The sequence below is a fragment of the Grus americana genome, unplaced genomic scaffold, assembly GCF_028858705.1.
Source record: "Grus americana isolate bGruAme1 unplaced genomic scaffold, bGruAme1.mat scaffold_348, whole genome shotgun sequence".
In the NCBI taxonomy this organism is placed as follows: Eukaryota; Metazoa; Chordata; class Aves; order Gruiformes; family Gruidae; genus Grus; species Grus americana.
The window spans coordinates 36,008-59,939 of record NW_026561625.1 but is presented as its reverse complement, the minus strand read 5'-3'; the positions used below and the strand labels follow the sequence as shown (position 1 = coordinate 59,939).

Here is a 23,932-nt window from a genome sequence, read left to right as displayed (position 1 = left end):
CCTCATGCCCCACGTTGGGTGCCAAAAGGACTGATGTGGTTGGCAGCTGAGCGCCACGTGCCGCTCGCTCACCCCTCCCCCAGCGGGAGGTAGGTTAAGCAGCTGGCACGTGTTCTCAGTGTGGCGATGAGGAATGAGGAAGCTAAACGTAAACTTTTCACTGAAACCAAAGCAGAATCATCATTATGAAACTGGCTGTAAGGTTCCTTTTTGTTTTGGTTTCTTTATTTCTTTTCTTTTTTTCTTTTTTTTTTCCCCCGTTTTGCAGACCTTTCCCATGCTTTGAGGCATGGAGTCATTCTTACTTTACGTTTCGGAGGGCTGGACTTTGCTGGAGCTTTCTAACCGCAGAGACGATGCAGAAGCGCATGAGATGATCCTGGTGCTAGCTGCATGTTCAAGTCCTAATGCCTCTTTCCTAACTTGTTGATGTGCAAGGACTTGGTGGTGGCAGCTTTTGCATTTTTTTCTGATATCAGCAAGCGGTTTATCTCCAGTTATTTAGCTTATTTCGTCCATAGAGAGTAAGGAGCATACAGCAGAAGGCCTAAGGTAAACTGGCATCTGATGGGTTTATCCTCTTCCAAGTTTCCAGCCCCATGGCAGATCCAGAGTGGCTAATGTCCCTTTGGAAGCTGCGTTATCTGCAGGTCTGTAAACCTGGTGTAATTCCTCAGGCTGAACAAGATTGTCTTGTGACCTGTACTTGAGACCTGTGTGCTCCTGAGTTCCCCCTTCATCTGGGCAAAGTGGAAGCTGGCACTTTTCCAGGCTGAGAAGTGCTTCATGCCTTGTCTGTGTAGGGACCTCAGCATCTGAGTTCACAGCCTTGTTGCCTAAGCACATATATCTGTTCTGATAGTACCTCAACATAGAGTGACTTCCTCAGAGATACCAGATAGCTAAACACTGCTCTTATAAAAGACTTTTTAGAAACAATGGCTAATCGCTTCCTATAGCATGAGAAAAGTAACAAAATAGTAAATGCTTTCAAATTTTGAAATACTTCACAAAATTCTTCCATCCAGTTGCTTTATCTTTCCAGTTTAGCCATTTGCTTCTACTGAATTTCAGTCCTTGGGTGTGTTTTTTCAGCCTGATAAGGTTGACAAGAGCTAGTTACTCTTGCTCTGCCGGCAGCTTGCTGGAGTTAACCTGATGGTTCTTGGTGCCTGCCGTCTCCTGGAACTGGGATGCCTTCCTATGAATGGAGGGCAGTCAGAGTTAGCACTCTACATTGGTACTGCTTTGCCCGTGTCCTTATTTGAGCCACGGTTAAGGTAAAAAGACAGTACTGAGGATCATGACTATCACACGTATTGTATTGTGAACATTGTATTAAAAATATGTTTTTAAAAAGCAAACAAGTGCATGAGTATACATAGAAAGATCTCCCAGGTCGCTATACTGTTTTGTTCTTTTTTTTTTTTCCTCCTAACATCTGTGCTGACATTCTCTAAGTATTTGTTCTTCTTTCAGTCTTGGATATGGCCCAGAGATTTGTGAAGCGTATTATTCCAGTCATCTTTTAGCTGATGTGGCAAACCTTTAAGATTTATCCCAAGGAATATTTACTTCTTGATCAATGAAGCAGAGATAGCCAAAGTGGCAGTTATAACTTGTGTATCTTGGAGTTTAAGCAAGCTGAATCTTCCAGAGTTGCTTCCAGCTTTGGAGTCTAATTTCACAGGTGAACGTGTATTTAGAAATAAAGCCTCTTACTTAAAATATCCTTATTTGAAAGTGCTGTATGTTTGGAGTGGCTGAATCTGGCAGCCTTATGGACGGTACAAATGGCCTGATCCTTCTTCCCTCTCTGGCTGATCAGGCTGAAAACCCATTAGTGGGAAAACACACACAGATGCATCTATGTAACACGGATCCCTGTATGATTTGGGTTTGGGTGCCCAGTTTGTCTGTAGCTGCCTCCAGGGGCTGGCAGCCAGCTGTGTAAGCCCCAGAGGTGCACAGCCCTGCTCCAGCTGCTGGTATTTAGATCCCGTGTGCGTGCGCACATATACACACGCATGTACTATGTATACCCCTCTGTAACTGTCCTTAGACGCTCAGTCAAACCAGTAACTGGTCCCGAATGACCTGCTCTCCCAGTTACCTCATGTGCAGAGACAGATGGGTCCCTGGCCCAGACCTATGGCCTCTCCAGTAGCTGTCCCCCCAGCCCAGTGTCTCCCATAGCTGGCCCAGACTGGTGACCTTTCCGGTACCTGGTTCCCAAAAGTTAAGCCACTTGCTAGCTGATGCTGACTTGGTGTCTGTTAGCAATGGTGCAGGCTGTGAGGAGCTGCAGCCCTTTCTCCCGTTGCTGCTGCTCGGACCTCTGTGCCCCGGGAGGCAGAAGTGCCATTAAATAAATAAGCCAGGACAGGCTGTGATGATGGGCATCCCCCAGCGAGTCGTATTCTAGGCAGAGGCCCTCTCTTGGTCTGTTAGGTGACCCCAAGGGCTCTCCTGCCTGCACCGCTGGGGGGGTCCCTCACCCTGGAGCTGGGCCTTGGGCTGAGCGATGGCCTCACAAGGAGCGGGGCCGGGCTGTTCCCCTGGCGCTGTGTTACTGGGGTGCCTCTGCCCACCCGTGCTTCCCCGCTGCCTTTTGTTTATGCAGATTAGCCTTTAATCGCATAACCCAACATTATAGGCAGTTCCCAGGCATGCCTATACATTTTGTAGGACGATGTCTAAGCCATAGGCATCCAGCTGTAGGAATACTATGAGTACGTTTGCAGGTGAGATTATTTCTTGGTCTAGGGGTTTTTTTCTAGTTGTCTCAGTGGCGAATGCTGAAAGTATTGGTTTAAGTCTTTCTATACTCCTGTGTGTGAGTGTGCACAAAAAACTGCCTTCAAATAAATGTAGGGCTCTGACAAATTAAAAATAAGTTGACAGGCTTTCTGTTACAATTTCTTTCTTAAACCTTTGAGAGGAAGAATGTGAAAAGTGACTCTGACAGACCAGACTGCCTGTCATTAAGCTTTAGGTCTTGTTACATCCATCTACGCTGGATCTGAGAACTATAAAATATCTTCAGGGGTTTCATCTCAGATGCCCCAACTTAAAGCCAGGTATGGGAAGCATACCACGAGGCCTCGCTCCACCAGCTTGGAGAACTGCAGGAAGCGAGGCGCTCTTTAAAACGAGCGATGAAGGAAAGGTGATTGAAATCCTCCTCGTCGAAAGGCCTGTCTTATCACGGCCAGTTGTGCGGTGAACGTTGGGGATGACTTGTTCAAGGCTGTCTGAAGAGAAGACCGTCAGGATCGCCCAGCTCTGTGGCTCAGGGCTGACCCTCCAGCAGCGGGCGGCCACAGCTCTCGCTGTGTGGCACTGCAAGGGCATTGCGTGTGCGTCATTGCTCTCCTGTAGCCGCGTTCTTCACGCTTCTGTTATCATCTCCATCAGCTACTAATGGAAGTACCTCTTGGTAAAGTTAGTGTCAAGAAGTGAAAGAATCTGGTCTGTTTTCTGCCCTTTTCGGTGTGAGACTTAGTTTGGCGTACTCCTAATGAAACTTTGGGTTGGCTGAACAAACTGAACAAGCCCCCCCTCTCACGGGTATAGCTTTCCCCCTCACATAGGAAAGGTGATAGTACTCACCCTCCTTGCAGAAATGCCAATGTGAACAAGATCAACAGCCATAAAAAAGTGTATCTTGAGTTCCCTTTGGTTTCCCGGGGACAAATACCATCCTCTTGAAGGAAATCTTTTCATGTGCCTCTGAATGCAGTTATAAATGGAACAGAGAGAGGAAGAGAAACTCTCCTAGCTAGATTTTAATCCCAGAACATGCAAAGTCAAGCTCGACTGCTCCTCTGAACCAACTTTTGAAATAAAAGATTTGGGGGTTTTTAATGAAACACTAAGTTTATATGAAAGGCTTTGCCGCAATAACTTTTCCAAAGGATATTAAGCTCAAGTTGTCCACAAGAAGAGTGTGGCAGAGGGGAGCTTTAGCTTTGCAAGTTGGGCTTTTTTTCTGAGAGCTCCTTCTTGGTGTACAAGTTACCTGCTGTTAGTTGCACCACTATTGAATCAGGAGTGTTACAGAATAAACTTGCCTAAATGAGGCAGAAGTTCCTTCTTAACTCCATACATGTGGTTCAGCTAAATACATTCTTATTTCCTTTTTTATTTTCCCTAGGAATTTTCCTCTGGCAAAATGGGATGTTTCAATGGACACTCTTTAAGATCAATGAGAAAAAAACATGCCGCCCTGTTCAGACTCTAGCTTTGACAAAAGCATGGAAATATTAAGTGAAAACGTCAATCGAAGACACTTTACAAGGTATTGTATTTCTAGGTGTTCAATCTCTGTTCAATTTCTAGAATGAAAAGTGAAAGCATGCACGAGTCACATCACGATACACCTACAGCTAAAAATCTGCAGAGGGATACGATTATGTTAATACCAGTGCCAGTATCTTAGAACTGGAATCCCTCTTCTTAGTAAAAGTCTTCTGCTTGTATAAAAAACATGTATCTCTTCCCAACTCCTTTGAGATCTCTCCTCCGCTTTGATTACTGAGATGTTATTTGTGCTGTTGAGACTTCAAGGTTAGCAGGTTAGGAAATGTCTGTCCTTATGGAATTGTGCATATGGTATGCAGCAGACATCTGAATCCTTGTGGTCCACAGGCTTTTTTTTGCATGATGTGGAGCACCGGATTGTAAACTTGGTGAAGTTCCCCAGTCTTGAGGGGGAACTATACAATGCAATACGATATGATATGCTATAATACAAAAATTGTAATACAACAATTCTTTTCTCCTTTTCTCTGTCTTCTTTCTTAACGTAGGCAGTTGGCAAAGCCGAAATCAGACCCAAAAAAAGAAGAATATAAAGAAGGTAAGTAGTGATAATTCCTTAGGATTCCTTTTTAGCCTGGTTTCTGAGAAGGATTGTCTTTGGTCACTCTATTGAACTTGGCTCCCAAAACTTCTGAACTCATCAGCCAAAATCAGCTGAAGTTGTGAGAATAGGTACCTCAAAGGCAGTGAATTTCCTATGAGTTGTATGAAGAGAGGTAGGTGCAAACAGGAGGATATGCTATTAATTCCTTGCAGGCTTGGGGAGAACGCAGTGTGAATCCCAGCCTGCTCTTAGGCACTGGAGAACCTGTTCCTTGGCTTGGGTTTCTTCGTGACATGGATCTTCTGGAGTCTGCAGGACACAAATTGATTGAAAATCAATCGTTCTTGCAAATAGGAGGGAATATTGCAGTATTCTCTGTGAGTTAAAAAGTAATTCAGTCATGAGAAGCACAAACCCACAGACATGAGGAAGGTGTCCCTGAAGTTCAGCGATTTACCTTGGAACCGAATTGCGGCGCGGAGCACACGAACAGGCTTGGTGCCGTGAAGCTGCTTGCTGGCAGCTGGCAAAATCTGTTATTTGCAGGCAGAATCCTGCCAGGCGCAGGCTGAACACGGGAAGGGGCCTGAAATGCACTTTGTCTGTAGTTATTCAGGTTCTAATTGTGCTCTACTTTCTCACTGACCTCTCTTAATTATTTTAATGACAGTGTGTGGTGGCTTGACCCTGGCTGGAGGGCAGGTGCCCACCAAAGCCGCTCTATCATTGTCCGTCCTCAGCTGGATGAATATAATGAAAGGCTTGTGGGTTGAGATAAGGACAGGGAGAGATCACTCACCAATTACAGTCATGGGCAAAACAGACTCAACTTAGGAAAATTAATTTCTTACCAATCAAATCAGTGTTGAGTAAGGAGAAATAAACCCAAATCTTAAAACACCTTCCCCCCCCCCGACCCCCCGCCTTCTTCCCAGGCTCAATTTCACTCCTGATTTCTCTCCCTCCTTTCCCCCACCAGCGGCACAGAGGGACGGGGAATGGGGGTTGTGATCAGTTCCTCACATGTCTCTGCCACTCCTTCCTCCTTAGAGGGAGTACTCCTCACACTCTTCCCCTGATCCAGCGTGGGGTCCCTCCTATGGGAGACAGTCCTCCACCACCGTCTCCACAACACGAGTCCTTCCCACGGGGCACAGTCCTTCACGAACTGCTCCAGCGTGGGTCCCTTCCACGGGGTGCAGTCCTTCAGGAATAGACAGCTCCAGCGCGGGTCCCTCTGTAGCCCTGCCCCGCTACCAAAACTTTGCCATGCAAACCCAGGACATAGTGCAAGTAACGAACCTGTGGCAAAGGATGCTGCGTGGTAAGTACTGGGCAGATGTTGTTTTAAAGCAGCAAGCGTTTGAGCTCTTTGATATTGGGGCGTTTATCTGGAGACATTTCTTATCTTCTAGAGCTTTTGTGTCACCATGCAGAAAATGAAAGTGATGTATGCTTAAACAGTGTACTAAAACTATGCATCCTAAGAAGAGACTTCCCACATAAACATTTTTTAAAAAACCAAACTATCAGGTACAATTTTACATGAATGGAGTGAAAACACCTTAGAGAGACCTATTTGTTGTTTTCACTTTTCCAGAAAGAAGTAACTGGAATAAACTTGCCTCCTGCATGAAACAAAAACTGCGTGTTTGTTTTCATCAGACTGGCTTTCTAGACTAATAAAAAGTTGCTATACAAGTCGTGCTTTTAACATAAGTCATTTAAGTTGAATGCTGTGGTCGTGACAATAACTTCTAATTCAGTATTTAAAGAAAAAATCCACGGCAGATTTTTTTTACATTTTACTAGAATAACGGTGAAATAAAGGGAATAACATATGTTCTGTCTCAAAATATTTCATACATTAACGTATTTTAGTCAACAGGACACTGAAGACTAGAGCTGATGCAAAAGCTGCAGAACAAGTCCATGAAGAAAATGGGGATTTGGAGGTCCGCCGAAGCTGCAGGCTTTGACAAAGCCATTACACCACTACAAATCAATCTGTTTTATTTGACAAACTTATAACAAAGTGAGTGAGATTTTTGTCATCATCTTGCAAAGCTACTAAAATGAGCCTTACTAGCAAGCCTTTGTGCTATGGCATAGTATCAGCTAGCACCTTTCTCCTTCTTTTGACAACAGAAAAAGGTATTACTGTTCCTGGTAGCAAGAGCTAAATGTATTCAGTGGTTAGGCTGAGACTACATATAGGATATGGCCTTGTGATAACTGCTGGGCTCAGGTGCCCTCCACTGCAGAGTCCCACCAGGGTCCCAGGAATGTTGTTAAGCAACCTCTGCTAACATTCCATTGCTGTTGGTCAGGTAGGGTAGGGTGTCCTCCTCTGCCTCTGCCTCTGCCTGTGCCAGTATGTCCTGTAATTATTGTTAATACAGTGATTTAGGTAACGTGTGGGCCTTTGTCCTTCGCAGCCAAGCTGTTTAACCCGAGTCTTTTGGAAATAGATGCTTGTGGCTGTTTAAGACTTCCAGGTTGGAGTGTGTGTGTGTGTGTGTGTGTGAGGATGTATTTGGGAAGTGCTTCACGTGTAAAGAGTTTGGGCACAGCCAATGTTTAAATTGGCCCCCGGTGTCTTCATTTTGTGATTGCCAGTTGCAGAGAGATCTTCATACTAGAGCACCTTCTATGTACGGGCTGGGTGGGTTTATGTGTTGTCTTGTGAACCAAAACACTCACTTTACGGTGTGACTTTCAGTAGATTTAACTTGCCCTCTAAATCGATTTTCTTAGCATCAGAAGCGCCTTCATTTTTAATTAACTTTTCTTCCATGCTTATGAATATTTGTATAATGCTCGGTTGAGTTGAGATACTGAGGAAAGTTGGATACAGCCAAAGTGATGTAGTCCTAGTGTTTCTGCCTGTCTGTCCATGGCTTAATGACCTTTGTGAAGCCCAAATTGACCTTGTTTTCTGAAAAGTTTGTGAACTGGAACAGGAGCGGGATGGGGTTTTTTCCAGCATATATAGTCATGGGAAATCAACATGAAACTTAAATTACAGTTGAGAGAAGAATAAGCAACCTGTTGTCTGAGGAAGGCTGTGAACTAAACATGACTTAATGCTATCATGCAGAGCAACTTAAGCGCTATTAAAAACTGCTATAATTTCTTTCTGTTACATTACTATGATCTTCAGAATTTTTTTTCCTACTAAATTAGATTCTTCTTTTTTTTTTTTTTACTGTGTTCAGTGAGAGGGGAAAATAAACCCGAAAACAGTGTCTGCAAATCCTCAATCGCTTGTTCTTTAACTCTCTCTCTAAAAAAGTAAACATTTGACCTGATTTTTAAGTAGTGTTAAAAAACTTGGTTAAGTGTCAACGACTCTTACTTTGTGCATACTCTATTAAAATGTCATGCTGATTATGTGTACTGTTTTAAATATTTTTGTTTGTACTTGCCTATCTTTGTTCTTACATGTCAACTTTTTGTCGTAGTACTGCAGAAGCAGTCTTGCAAAAAATGGATGACATGGAGAAGATGCATAGACGGCGAATGATGGAAGACCTTGGGGTGTTCCACGATGTAGGAGATACTAATCTATTTTACTATTTTTGTATAAGTAGTGTATTCCACATAGGGAAATTATTTAGTTGTGATTTTAATTTAGCTGAAATAACTTATTCCAAAGAATAGTGTAGTCTACAATAACATTTGTTTTTGCTCTCTAATTATAGTTTAACATCTTACTGTTATGGTCACGCTACAGATACACTCTAAGGGTGGGTGGAGGAAAAATCTTCAGAAGACATGAAAAAGCAGTACTGTGCTGAAATACATGTCTTATACTACACTTTCTGAATGGCCTTATGATTTTTGAATGGAGGCTGTTTACAAACAGCTGTTTCAGGGCTTGGGTTTTCACTTCAGATCTTACTAAAAACTGAATTCGTCGATGTCTGATTTATCTGTGTTTGGTTTTGTGCCAGCCTGGCCTGTGAGCTTAAGAAGTCCTCTGTCCCTAGATGAACTGAGGTTAAAATTATATACAGCAATCATATTTCCTCTTAGTTTTGCTCAATAAATTAAGTTCTACTGTCCTTTTGAATGACAGGCACTTCGTTTTTTAAACATCTTCATAGCCTGCTTTCACAGGTTTTTGCTTAGATCTAAATTACTTTTTTTTTTTTTTAATGAAACCAGAATTGTCCATAGTACTTTATACATCATGTCTCAAATGCCCATATGTGGGGTTTGGGTTTTTTTTTTTAATCTGCTAGAAATTGCTTTTTCCTGGGTTCTTGGATTATTAACCTGTGATTAATTGATACACTCGGTTTTGTATTTAAGTATTTAACTATCACATGTACAAAACCCTATTTTAGAGCAGAAATTCTTGTTATTAATCCTGGGTGCCAGAATGATGTTCCTGTTCTCCCGTACCTTAATTTAATCTTTTGTGTACATGGAGTGCTTTGATAATGTTACTGTATAGGCACTAAATATGCCCATGTCAGGTTTTCTGCATGTTTGTGACTGATCCTTCTTGTTTCTTTTATTTAGGAGAACCTCGATATGTATGCACAAGGAAAGAAAGAAATCCAAAGAGCTGACAAAGAAATAGCTGATAATCAAGGTGGCATTGTAGGTTAGTTCTGGTTTAAATTTTTTTTACTATGCTCTAGCCAAGAGCCTTGTCTTAAACAATTGAGATGAGCTGAACTACTGAGTATTTTTCTTCTGTTAAAAGAATCTGTGTTGCTATTGACATTACAAGCCATAGTCACGGACTCTAGAGCTGCACTGTAGTGAGCTCAGAACAGGTATTCAGAGGAAAAAAAACCAGTGCTTTTCCAAAATGCTGACAAGATAAAAGGCAACAGATGGCTGTGGACGGGTGGGAATAGAGAGAAATGGACAGTATTCCTCAGAATGAGAAAGAGTGATCTTGCTGCAGCAGGAGCATGGCAGTTTTCACGGTTTTGAGCAGCGCAGCAAGAATTTTCAGGCAGGCAGGCAGGCAGGCTGCCAGATGAGTATGGAAAGCTCCTCCAGAGTGTGACGATCAGCAGGGGAGAAGATAGTGGTGTTCATTTTTGTGTTTAGCAGGTAGTCGGTGGAAGCTGCTGTCTGGGCCTGTAATTAGGAGCTGTCATCCCGGCACTCAGTGGGAAATAACATGAGGAATAAGGTGAAATTGTAAAAGGCCATATTAACTTTATGTTTGAAGTGAGGGGGAAGAACCTCTAAGGTTTTAAGGAGAAGGATAGTTGTGATTAAGGCAGTCAGTCCAACAATCCTTGTAGGAGATTTCTGGATGGAACAGAATGGGGCGAGACTGTACTTAAGGATAGAAAAGGATGCGGCAGTAGTTGAGCTGATCAGTGTTAGGTTTTGTGACAGACCTCCTCTGCACACTCGCTCAGAGAGACAGTGGCAGGAGGGGGAGCCCACATAACACCCTGCCGGGCTACTCCCAAGGCCATCAGTCCATCAAAGCCCTATCTGCACAAGCCCGGAGGAGCGCGTGGGTGTGCAATGGCAGACACCCAGATCAAAGCGAGGAGGAACAGCCACCCTGTCTGGGCCTCTCCCAGGGCTGTCTGTCCCATCAGAGCTCTCAGCCCCAGCATCCGGGCGGGAAACCTATCTGGAGGATTCATCGGGGGCAGCTCTGCATATCACCTTTTGGACTAGGGGGTTACTGCCCAGCAGTGGGGCATTTTGTGGGATGCAGGGGAAAAGCAGTTCACGCAGGACTTAAGGGATCTTAAGGGCAGGAACACGGGAGGCGTTCCGGTGACTTTGTGAGGAACAAGAGTAGGAAAATAGAGGGGCAAGGGGATAAAACGGGCCAGTCACATGTAAATAGTTTGCTGGTCAGTACTGCCTGTGCCCTGCGTCTGGTCACCTGTCTGACCATCAGACTATCAGAACTTGAACGAGAGGGGATTTATGCAATCTCCAGTGCGGGCGTTATCTTGTATGTGTTACACAGCCTGTGTACGACTTAATGACTGGCAACGGAGACCTACAAAAAGGTTCAAGCTAGATGTCCAGGTGTTAATGAGCACTGGGGTGATCTTGTTCCTAATCCCGATCAGGCCAGCGAACAGTCCGTGGCCTGTTTTCAGGCCTGTTGTTCAGCCTGTCATTAGTTCAGACCTAGCCTGTGGCTCCCGGGTGCGTACCTCGGTGACCAGACCTCCTCGTAGAGCAGTGAGAGAACACCTGGAGCCACAGCAGGAGTCCAGCGAGAGGCTGACTTAAAGAAGCCCAGGTAGAGCAAGGCATTACCAAAAAGAAATGACCGAGTGTGCCGAGGACATTTGACTGGTAAGGGAGGACAGCTGACTCATTTGGAGATCTAGTTAGGAGAATATCAAGTCAAGGCTTCAATAAGAGCAGCTTTAATACAAGGTATGGGCAGTCTAGAGGGAGGAACTGTATGGCTTGGTTCAAGTGTGTGGATCTCGAGGTGTTGGGCAGGAGAGACTTGTAGAAAGTAATTACAAATAGTATGTTGAAAGGGAAATAAGAGTATGGGGCAGTTCATTTGTGATCAAAGTGATAACTCTGGAATTTTAAATTGGGAAAAAACTAAAATATACTTTTAGAATGAAAAGTGTGCCAAGAAGGAGTGAGGAAGGTGTGTTAGTGTAAAGAAAGTGAGTGGAACAAGGGGAAGGACTAGAGGAGCAGAAAAGCTCGTGCCTTTGTGACAGGAGTGTTGGAGAACCATGGACTGGGGATAGTAGTGATGCCAAAATAATTTTTCACTTTTCCATGTGCTGTCTACGTTATCTTGTGTAACTTATCTTGCATTCAGAAAGCAGTGTGACATTTTAGGGGGAAGAAATAAAGCTTAGTGCTTTCCAAGGAATCAAACGTACTTAATTTTAGTGAGCAGGGAGGTGAACAGAGCATGTACATTCCTCATCCGGTGTGTAGCTATTAATGTGAGAGGGTGTTACTAGGAACCTGCTAGGTAATTATACTCTGGTTGTTGCATTCTTACCATCTTTCATGAAAAAAACATGAAGTTACTTTGCAGAAGCTAGTGGCATAAACTGTATGCATTTGACATTATTTTCTGATTGGGGAAGTTCAAACCTGAGACTTGCCCATTATTGCTCACGTAATCTGTGGCAGAGCTAGGGCTTGGAGCTATAGTCTTACCACTGTAGAATATTAAAAACATTTCCTTGAAACGCTTTCTCAAAATAACAAGAAATGACTTTCTGAAATAGCGGTTTTCATAGGAGCTGCATCTTAGCTAAGCAAGATGACAGAATTGGTGTTAGTAAGGCTGATGAGAAGTCACCCAGCAATTTCAGCGAGCACAGAACAGTATCTATATGTACGCTCCTCTGTGTTTTGTAATTTCTGGAATGCCTCTTGCATAAATTGGTCGTAAGGTTTTGCCAGTTTTCAGATCTATCGTCATTAACATGAAGGTAATAGTAAAACCTATAGGCATCTGTGGAGTGCATTTTGAATTTAGTATCATTTGCAACAGTACTTAAACAGTTTAACGTTATGTCAATGTACAGTAGTTTCATCAGAAGAAAGTGAAGAGAAAGATGATGATGACGGTGAAGACACTCGAAAGCGTTATGACTTTCGACAGAGGAAAACTGTTGAGCGCTATCAAGCTCCATTGGAAAGTAGGTTATATGCACAGTTTCTCTTAAGACCTAATTCCTTGCACAGACAATTTTTTTTAATGAAATATATACCCACTCAACTTCTATTTAAATTTCTTACCTTCATTCTGCAAGTAAATTTTATTAAATGCATGTAGCCTGTGCACATTGTATTCCTTTGCCATTTGGCATACTGGTTGTTGTTTTTCAATAAAAAAAAGGCCTGTGTATCCTTGAAAGAATAGTAATTAAGCAGACTTGATAATCTTACTCTTGTGGCTTTCAGTTCTCCTTAAAACACAAGTGTGTGTTTTTTCCCTTCTACTGTGCACTGATTTAAAAAAAAAAAAAAATCCCCCCCCCAAATCACTTGAAACTTCCCCTGAAATTTTCTACCTCCTCCACTATCCTGCTTTCTCTGAACCTTGTTTGTAACATTATTCTAAATTCTTTGCTTTCAACAGAACCAAGACAACGTAAGAGAGATTTTTCGGGCCGGTCTTCACCTGTCAGACAGAGATACTCATTTAGAAGTGCTCAGTCAGAAGGCTCTTGCTGCAAAAGAGCTAACAGGTTGGTATATGGTTAGTGATAGTTCTTACTTATCAATAGTGCTGTTGCTCACATTACCGAATAATGCTTTCAAGGGTGATTGGATTGGTGGTAATTACAGATTAATAGTGTGATTATCGCTGTGGTAGTCCGAGGGTATAAAGAAAAAAAAAATATTGAGAGTGTAAACTGTACTTTTTATATTAGCCATTAGGTATTTTAAAATGCAGTATTGGTGGTCACTGATAAGGTAATTCCGGAGGTTGTGCTGAGATTACGTAGCTGCAATTCTTTTGTTCTTGAACCGAAGCCAGAATCTCTCTCTGAAAATCTGAGACTCATCTTGAAGAATACCAATTATTTTCTTAAAACTGAAGATAATTTAGTTAGAGGGAGAACCTGTATGGAAGTTTTAATGGATTTGTTTTGTTTTTTTTTTTAATCAGTCAAATACTGATTCTGGTTTCTGTCTGAAATCAGCTAATGATTCTGTATGAAACTATCCTTAAACAAGAAAAATGCTAAATGAAATTATAAATTATGAATTACAGTAGTAATGACAAAGAGGTTTTGGATCCTGTAAGCAGTTAGAGCATGCAGAATGCTGTCTCTTGCTAGATATGAGCACTTTGTTCAGCGTCTTTGAAAGCAGATAGTTACGGAAGGAAAGGTTTTTGAAGCCAAATTTGTAAACAAGTTAAAAAGGTTTATGTTTCACAGAGTGGATATGTAATGCTAAGTGAAACTCCATTTATGTGTGTGTGTGAGAGAGAGATTGGACAAAATGAGTAATTTATTTTATGAAATTTCTTTTAAAAATAGTTAAACATTTTACCTTCCTCAGAAAAATTAAATTTTACTGTCACAAGGAAAATCATGTCATATACTTTGAAATCAGATTCAAAAGGAGTACAATGATCTGGAAACTTAATAGATCTCAAAGTAAATTCTGAGACAGAATTCACTTAAGTTTTGATACTATTTAGCGTGTACTTTAATGTTTTACTTGTTTGTTTAAATGTTTGCAGACGGAGACACGCAGTCCACAACACAGATTCCACATCCTCTTCATCCCCATCTGATGACGAAGAGCGTTTTGAGAGACATAGGAAGCGCAGCCATAACAGAAATTTAAGAAGGTTAATGAAATTGGAGAATAGGGGAGGGAGAAATCTATTTGGGGGGGAGTTTGCATCTGCCTGACTGTGAAGTGTTATCCACTTTATCTTGTACAATTTCTAAAAACTATTTTAATAACAATCTAATAAATAAGTTTTCAGCCCAATGTCTCTCAGACACGTGTGTCTTCTGGCACATGGATCCCAAAGTCCTTGGGAAGGACCAGCAGTAGTGGCCAGCCTTTATAATGTTAATCCACACTGAAATAAGTAGCCCCTTGGGCTGTAAGTCTTTGAATGTAGAAGCGAAAAAATCTTTGAAAGATGTCAGTGTGTTTTGAGGAGTTCTTCCGTCACACAAATCAAGGTCAGGTCACGGTCTCCACATATGGAGTAAGTTGTTTGAAGCTTGCCTTCCTCTATATGCTGTGTGGTCTGGCATGGATATTTAGAAGTGCTAAGAGTTATTAAAATAATTAACGCAGTTTAATGTCTGGAGTGACCATTTTCCTTTTTTTACTCACGGACATTAAATGTAAACCAATTTGAACAAATATTTAATTATTTAGGAAGTTTATCTCATTTATAAGGTCTTCTGCATTCACTTGCCATCGTTATAAAAGCAAAAAGCTAGCTGCATCCCAAGTTAGAAAGTGCCTTTCTCTTTCTCCTTAATTCAAATCAGGTGTCTTCCACTAAACTTTCGAAAAGATGAGCTACAGGGAATTCACAAGGATCGAATGACAATTGGAGCAAGTCTGGCTGATGTTGATCCAATGCAAATAGATTGTTCAGTAAGTAATTTTAGTTCATTGTGTCGTGAGATGTTTCCAGTGTTTCTGAAAGCTTTCAATAACGTGCTGTCTACGGCTACCTTGGTTTACAGTTTTCTCTCCAGCAATTTGAAAATTGCCCAGAACATTTCCTTTGTGCTGACATGTACTTTCTGATGGAACCTCATCAAGGTTGCAGCTTTCTTTAACATATAAAACGTGTTCCGTTGAATTTATTTTTAGGTGCGATTTGATGGTGTGGGTGGTCTTTCTGACCACATTTCAGCTTTAAAAGAGATGGTCGTTTTTCCACTGCTTTACCCAGAAGTCTTTGAGAGATTCAAAATTCAACCTCCAAGGTAACAGATATTGTTTAAAACTATGAATTCTAATTCACCCATTTTCAGGAGAATATTCAACTGAGGTATCAATATGTTTCCACGCTTCAGAATTTTCAGTAATGTTGATGGGGCTTTTTGGCAGTAGTAAAAACGGATAGAATCCAGAACATATGTAGGTTCAAAGATGTACCGTGTGGTGAGAGTATACTTTAAAAGTGTCTTGCCTTTAAAAGGTGGGGCTGAGTCATTTTTGGTTTGAGTTCGATGTCCACGTCCGCTTGATTAGTTTATAAGCAAGAAGGAATCATCTACTGGTAGTCAACTGTAATTTGTTGCTTGGAAGTCCAGTTGTCTCTCCCACCAACTGTCTTTTTGTTCAAGTGATTAAGGATACATTTTAGAATTGACAGGACTTGCAACTAGAACCCTGCCGTGTTTGTCGTGCTTGGGCTAAAGTAAGGATCTGACCACTTTTTACACAGCTAAATTAGTTCTGCATTATGACATTATTAGAGATTTAATTGTTAGCTTTATATATTCTTGATCAGCGCAGTTCGATTATGGTATAGTGAAATATGACTTTAAATTCTTTGCTTTCAGTAACTTTAAAAGTATTACAAATAATGAAAAGACAATATTCCAGTGGGTTTGCTTCTTTATTCATTGAAATTCTTTTTGAAACAGCAGTGTATTGGCTTTTCTAGTTGATGGCTGTATTTATCTGGAAATGCAGAATACTCTCCCAGGTTTAGACTTCCACCTCATTTATCATCAGCAATGGATGGCCTGGGAGACCAAATCCAGTAACTTCAAGCTTTTTAAGGGAGAATGAAATGCTTTACTAGCAAATCTTGCCTTTTGTGAAAACAAGCATTTATATGCAGCGTATCATAAGTTAGCCAAGTCTCAGATTCTGCGCTGAAGTTTGTTCTGGTTTGGCTCCACCGTGCTGTAACCACCCCTGGTAGTTTGTCAGCAGTTTTGGAAGTGTCCTTCCGGGACACTAGGATCTTTTCTCGAGGTTTGTACGTCTCCATTATCCTCTTTATTTGTTGCGTTTACTGCCTTGTTGAATTGTGTAGGAACACAAAACTTCCATCTCTTTTCACTTTTCTCACACTTCAGCTGTTACCGCGATCTTATACACAAAGTGTTTTGGTTAGGAGAGAAGAGGGGTGTGGTTTAGGGATGAGGACTGTAATAGATACTTTTCCATCCTATATGAATCTTTTCTTCTTTTTCTTTCTTTCTTTTTTTTTTTTTTTTTAATAATTGCAGAGGCTGTCTATTCTATGGTCCGCCAGGGACTGGAAAGACACTGGTTGCTCGTGCGCTTGCTAATGAGTGCAGCCAAGGTGAGAGGAGAATAGCCTTTTTTATGCGAAAAGGTGCCGACTGCCTGAGTAAATGGGCGGGGGAATCTGAACGACAGCTTCGGTTATTATTTGATCAGGTAAGGTTGAAACGTGCTGTGTGTTCTGTCCGAGTGGTAACTGTAATCTTCTGTGGTCAGTATTTTTAAGAACAACTCACTCCTTTTTGGTTTTTGTCAGTTCTTTCCACTGAAATGGGCTTGTTAGTGTTTCCTTTTTCAGTGGTTTTTTTACGGGCTTGAAATCTTGAGATGTATTAGGGAAGATTAATAAAACGAGAAAACCTCGCAAAGCAAACCCCTGCTACCCACCTCAAAAAAAACCCACCAAAACCCCAAAAATAACCATCAACAAAAAAACCCCACCAAACCCAAACCAAAACAGCCACAAAAAGGGTTTCAAGAGGCAAGAGATGGACGGTGGCTTTAGATCCGAGGGAAACAGATGACAGGCTGACGGCATAGTCATTTAAATTCCTCATGGAAGCTTGCTTTCAGAACCTGTAATTGAATTAAGTCTCGGCTCTGTTCTCGGCGGTTGCCAAATAGCTGTAAAAACTACTGCTCTGATTTGTTTCCTGTCACCCGGTCTCAGTGGCTTGACACAAGCTGCCGTCTTCTGTTACTCGTGCCCCTCACTCCATTAGCCCAATTAGTAGAGATCCCTGATGCCAGTCTGAAAGATCTAGTTCCAGTGACTTCCCAACCAAAACATTTTTAATGCATTTTCTCTTTAAAATAGTCCCGGTTTACTTATGTCCATATTCCTCTGTTTTCATTCGAGGCCTACCAGATGCGACCTTCAATTATCTTCTTCGATGAGATAGATGGCCTTGCTCCTGTGCGGTCCAGTGAACAAGACCAAATTCATAGGTAGTACATTTTTGGTATCTACATAGAAGCTGCTTGATCTTTGTGAAAAGGCCACCACAACCTGTTTAACTTTATGTGATACATTAATTTATCCTGAAAACTAGTAATTCAATGCTACTAAAATTCAGATGATTTTCAAACAATAACTGAAACCAATTCACTCAGCTTGATATCAGCACAAGGCCTGTGTTAGCTTACTGGTTTTGTTATGTCCTAAGTTAAGTCTTTCGCTAATCGGCGTCTCATCAAGAAAAGCCTGTCCTTTTTGAGTGGTCATTGCAGAAGATTGCGTAGAATGTAACAAAATTTACTAAACCAGTGAATGAAGATTATATTTTTTCTGTTAGCTCTATTGTGTCAACTCTTCTGGCCCTTATGGATGGCTTAGACAGCAGAGGAGAGATTGTGGTCATTGGAGCCACCAACAGGCTGGATTCTATAGATCCTGCTTTACGAAGACCCGGCCGCTTTGATCGAGAGTTCCTCTTCAGCTTGCCAAATAAAGAGGTCAGAACTTAAACTCAACCTTAATGCTCATGTGACAAAGTCCCTCTTTATAACAAAACCACGTAACAATGCAGGATTACAGAGCAGTTAAAGTCAAACCCAGTGTTGGACAACTTGGGCAAAAGAGAGACTGTGGAGGGCAGATCCGGTACTGAATATATACCATTAAGAGGATTTCCACAAGTAGTTAGTTCTGTAATTAGTTTTGGTTTCACTGTGACCAGCCAAGAAAATGGGATGCTGCTAGTCACTGAAACATGTAAGAAAGAATGAATGCCCCAATTAGCTGTAAATTACTGCTATCTCATCTTGAAAATGAAAGAAATGGTGTGCGCACAAGAATTCCTTTTTGCAAACAAAAACGTTTCTCAAGGCTGGTGCTGGAGCGATTGAATTTTTTTCCATTCCCAAATCTGTCCATGTTTGCTGACTGACTTAATCCACTTAGACACTTTCATCCTGAAGTGGTCTTGCTCTCAGTTCTTGGTTTACGAATGGCTGGTGGATGTACCTGTGCTGGATCATTCCCAGGCTGCGTATCCTGGGAGGGAAGTATTTTGGGATCTGACATTCTTACCGGTAACTTCTTATTGGACAAAGATGCGAGGTACGCTGGACAGGTGTGGGGCTTGGGAAGCTTCTAGTTCAATGGCGATAGCTAAGCAATGAAAAAGTAGGTGTATAGCAACCAAAAAATATGGGGAGGAAGATAGTGTGGAACCCTGGTCTTGTGTGTTTTAATTTGGCTATGATTGAAGGCTAGTAAAAGTGCACTAAACAGCATATTTAACAGAAACATTTGTCTCCAGTTTTTATCTCCTTTCAGGAACAGGAGAGGAGGTGCCGTGAAACACATACAATATATGATTCCCTACTGTGGAAGAATTCTAGAAATCTGCCGTAATTAAACTGTGTACCAGGGAATACTTAAATAAAAGATCTTGCTAAGATCGGAGATGAAGATAGGCAACGTTTGACATTTTCTGGATCAGTGACAGTAGTTTGAGTCATAATTATTGTTCGTCTTTGTAGTAATTGTAGCAATTACTCTGCAAAAGCAGAGAGCGTATTAATCGAACTGTAAAATACTTAAAAGTTTAGCAGATAAACCAAGTATTTGTATTAATGTGAGGGTGTGGGGGGTTTTGTGTTGGTTTGGGGATTTTTGAAGAGAAAACTTTGGACAAACTAAAATGCGACCATTTTATTTCCAGGCTAGAAAAGAGATTTTCAAGATTCGCACACGAGATTGGACCCCAAAGCCATCGGACATGTTTCTTGAAGAGCTAGCTGAAAAATGTGTTGGTAAGTTTGAAAATACAGTGAGTTACTGCATGGGACTGAGTCCGAAGGAATCTGAGCTTGTAGCAGGCAGTACTCGAGCTCTTGCACCTTGCTGCAGAGTGAGGCGGCTGGCACGCCGTGGGAGCAAAGAAAGTTAGATGCTTCTTTTCTTTTAATTTTCTTTTTGTCTCTCAGAACGTTGAATGGGTTTTGGGCATCTTCGCTGGGAGCAAAGTTTTGATTAGGGGGCTGCTTAATAAGCGCAGGATATCAGGCTGCGAGCCACGTAACAAAACTTCTCTGCAGTGCAGTAACTCTTTACATTCGCTCTTAAACTGTTAATTTTTGGCCGCATACAAAGTCTTTCAGTGTTGCGCTTGGGGAACCTTGGCCTTGACTTCTGTGTTGCCTGAGACTGATGTAACATTTGATTCTTGTTTTCTTTGTTAGGGTACTGTGGTGCTGATATTAAATCCTTATGTGCTGAAGCTGCCCTCTGTGCTTTGCACCGCCGCTATCCTCAGATATACAAAAGTAGCGAGAAACTGCAGTTAGATGTTGCTTCTATCAAAATAACAGCAAAGGATTTTGTCATGGCTATGCAGAAGACTGTTCCAGCTTCACAGAGGGCTGTGGCTTCACCTGGGCGAGCGCTATCATCTGTTTCAAAACCACTGCTTGAAAACACGTTAGCAAGAATTTTACAAGCCTTGCAGAGAGTATTTCCCCACGCAGAGTTTGCACTACAGAAGGACCAACAGCCAGGTATAACAATAACTTTCACTACTTTAAAATTCTGTCAAAGCAAAAAATTCTCATTTGTGCAATCAATATACACAAACCTCTTGGCCATAATGACAGCAGAATTTCAGAATATGCATGTGCATGCTTTTATTTCAGGAACATCGTGGATAGGTTTTAGTCTGGATTCTAAACTGAAGTGCTGGATGGGAGCTGTGAATGACTCACAATAGGCCGTAGAGAACTATGTGTTCTCTACTACAGCACCCTGTTTCTGACAGTAGCTAACATCATATTTATCATTTGTAGAGATGGATCTGAGGTTTAAAGTATGAGGCACCTCTTTCAAATTATTGAAATAGAGGGGAAAAAGGTATTTTTACATGAATGCTTCTAATTCCTGTCTGAAGAATGTCAGGACCACAATGCAAGCATAAGCGGTTTAAGCCAAATACTGTTTTAGCTATCGTGATTTTTTTTTTAGCCATAGTCTCTTAACTTAAATGTTTGTGGATCACACTGTACACTTGTACAGGAGATGAGAATGGTTTAGTAGTGTGTACTTTGGGACTTGGCTTAGCATACGTGAGCTCACACCCCTGACTGCATCAGCCCTGATCAGGTTTACTCTGTCAGTTGGTGAGAGCAAAGAAATTGATAAACTCACTCCACTCTTGATTAATGGAAATCTGTTAATAGTTAGTTATGCTAATCTCTGGAGACTATCCTACCAGGATGACTCCCAGTAGAGCCAGGAGATAGGTTAGCATTGGTAAAACAGAGGCAGAAATCCACCAACAAAACAAAAGCAGAGAGGCTAGGGGACTGGTAATTGCATCCCTTCTCTGTTGTCTGCCTTCCATTATCTACTCATTCAGTGATCTGTGAGGAGCCTTATTGAGCAGGTGTGTTGGTCTGTATATTCTGACTCACTAGTCCTACACAAATGGAAGTTTGTGGCCATCGCACTCGCTTAATTCCCTCGCTTCCAGTGCGGGAACCTGCCCCAGAAAGAAGTGGCCTTGTTGGGTTTTTCAGGTGTCTAGGAACCACCAAAGTTGTTCCCTTTCTTTTCTCTTAGAAAAATAAATCTGGGGCTATTCATGATATTTAGCAGCATTCAGAAAAATTGTTGGATTGTTGTTTAAAATGTTTATATCCTAACTCTTCCCAGCTGTATGCTCCTACAAAATGCACCTGTAGCCCATTCTGGTTGGAAAGTACATGTAGAAGCTCTTTTTGCAGGGTTTCTCAGGAGCACGTGGGGATGTGTTGCTTTCAAGGGAGGTGTTTTCTTGGAACTGGTGAGCTCGTCCCAGTTTTTAGTGGAGTTTCTTATCTTTACAAAACAATGAGTACATTGCAGGGGGTCGTTTATTAGGTATAACATTAGTTATATGTTTGTCTCTAAATGCCTCTAATTAGAAGAGGCTTAATCTTGTAATATTTGATGACAACTAGTTAACTAGTTGTTGATGTAACTTTGCAAATAGTTACTTGTTTTATGAAGAGCCACTTCTATTTGATGAGGATACTTAGATGTTTTATAAAAGCATATCTCACAGACTTGTAAGACAGTTGTGTTGGCTTTGCATGGCAAGGTTTTGGTAGTGGGGCGGGCTACAGGGGTGGCTTCTGTGAGAAGCTGCTAGAAGCTTCCCCTGTGTCTGACAGAGCCAATGCCAGCCGGCTCCAAGATGGGCCCACCGCTGGCCAAGGCCGAGCCCATCAGCGCCTCTGTGATAACATATTTAAGAAAAAAAAAAAAAAACCAGTTAGAGAGAGCTTTTGCAGCCGGAGAGAGGAGTGAGAAGATGTAAGAAACTCTGCAGACACCAAGGTCAGTGAGGAAAGAGGGGGAGGAGGAGCTCCAGGCGCCAGAGCAGAGATCCCCCTGCAGCCCGTGGTGAAGACCATGGTGAAGCAGGCTGTCCCCCTGCAGCCCATGGAGGAAGGATGAGGGGGTGTAGAGATTCCACCTGCAGCCCGTGGAGGACCCCATGCCGGAGCAGGTGGAGGCACCTGAAGGAGGCTGTGGACCGTGGGAAGCCCATGCTGGAGCAAGCTCCTGGCCGGACCTGTGGACCCGTGGAGAGAGGAGCCCACGCCAGAGCAGGTTTGCTGGCAGGACTTGTGACCCCGTGGGGGACCCACGCTAAAGCAGTCTGTTCCTGAAGGTCTGCACCCCATGGAAGAGACCCACGCTGGAGCAGTTCCTGAAGGACTGTAGCCCATGGGAGAGACTCATGTTGGAGAAGTTCGTGAAGGACTGTCTCCCATGAGAGGGACCCCCATGCTGGAGCAGGGGAACGATGAGAGGAGTCCTCCCCCTGAGGATGAAGAAGCGGCAGAAACAACGTGTGATGAACTGACCGTAACCCCCATTCCCCGTCCCCCTGTGCCACTGAGGAGGGGGAAGGTTGAAGCCGGGAGTGAAGTTGAGCCCGGAAAGATGGGAGGGGTGGGGGCAGGTGTTTTAAGATCTGATTTTATTTCTCATTCCTCTACTCTGTTTTGCCTAGTAATAAATTAGATGAATTCCCTCTCTAAGTTCGGTCTGTTTTGCTTGTGACGATAATTAGTGAGTGATCTCTCCCTGTCCTTATCTCGACCCACAAGCTTTTCATCATACTTTGTCTCCCCTGTCTAGTGAATGAGGGGAGTGAGAGAGCGGCTCTGGTGGGCACCTGGCCCCCAGCCAGGGTCAACCCACCACAACAGTATATTTTGCACTGTTAACAGTTAAAAGAGATGAATTAACTGTGAAGTAAATGATCTTTTAAATTGTACTTTAGCCTGCTGCGCCCTGTCAAAAAGCATATGGCTCTCTTGTCTGATTAAAATCTTATTAAGCCCTCCATTGGTAACAAATGAAAACATCTGTATTATCACTGACTTTTGTAAAATCCCCAGTGGTTGGGGTGATTCATTGATAATTTTATTTTTTATTTGATTTAATTTTTACTACAGGACTCCATTTTAGGATTATAGCTACCTCCTGACTTAAGCTTGGCAACAAAACAAAGGAGCAAATGCCTGCCACAAATCAAAAAACCAGTGCTTAGTAATAAATCACAGTTGTCCAGCAAGGATTGTCTTGAGACAATAGGTGAAAACTAATTGCATGTAAGGTACGTGCCACAGATGAAGCTTATAGGAAGCCTACCTCACTCTGTGTTGTGCTATTATCTTATCTATAGGTGTCCATTAGTAATACGTTGTACCTAAAATCACATATAGCCCGATCCACTTTCAAAAATCCTTTTATCTGATTTATATCCTATGTGAATGGCACTATCTATGTGCTTCTCCTGTTACAAGTCTGTGCTTTTATAGGAACATGTAAGTATATTCACATTATTCATTCTACTGACTTTTATAACTATCACAATCATTTGTACAGCATGGATCCCACAGCTCCTGTCTAATTTTTGAGAAACTTCTGAGCAGACTATTTTTTGAAGGCCGAGGCTTTAGATGCTATGCTGTGTAGAGAGCATGTGCACACAAAGCAGAAAAATATATGTCACTGTTTTTATAATGATAGAGAATATTTGGGGGATTTTTTGACTTCATCATTTTGTGAAATGCAAGGGATTACTGAGTGCTGGCCATTTACATGTGAATATACACGCATAGATTATCTACTGATTGTTGATATTGTCCTATGACATATATTAACAATCAGTTGATAATCTATGTGTGTATACATATACATATACTTAACCAGAGTATAGGGAAGTTTAATCTTATTGGTAATACTAAGTTTTCTCAGAATTGTAGCAGACCAGGTGGAAAGACCTCTCAAAGGTGCAATTCCTATCTAATCAAGACCTTTGTTAATTGACCTAATGGAAATGGAGTAGAATTGTATCTGTGATGATTTTCCTT

At 42.0% G+C, this 23,932-nt stretch overlaps 1 protein-coding gene across 1 annotated transcript in view; it reads left to right on the top strand.

Annotated features, from left to right (window-relative positions):
• Nucleotides 1-4,219: 4,219 nt before the first annotated feature.
• LOC129200612 (ATPase family AAA domain-containing protein 2-like) overlaps nt 4,220-23,932 on the top strand; it is a gene marked incomplete at its 3' end in the record, with an annotated part of 55,446 nt that continues 35,733 nt past the window's right edge. Inside the window, 16 exon segments of the mRNA XM_054811923.1 lie at nt 4,220-4,300; nt 4,812-4,865; nt 5,418-5,428; nt 6,749-6,902; nt 8,332-8,419; nt 9,398-9,482; nt 12,388-12,501; nt 12,945-13,053; nt 14,061-14,171; nt 14,836-14,944; nt 15,167-15,282; nt 16,543-16,717; nt 17,421-17,509; nt 17,857-18,016; nt 19,231-19,321; nt 19,751-20,065. Of these exon segments, the coding sequence (XP_054667898.1) occupies nt 4,221-4,300; nt 4,812-4,865; nt 5,418-5,428; nt 6,749-6,902; nt 8,332-8,419; nt 9,398-9,482; nt 12,388-12,501; nt 12,945-13,053; nt 14,061-14,171; nt 14,836-14,944; nt 15,167-15,282; nt 16,543-16,717; nt 17,421-17,509; nt 17,857-18,016; nt 19,231-19,321; nt 19,751-20,065 (1,861 nt within the window).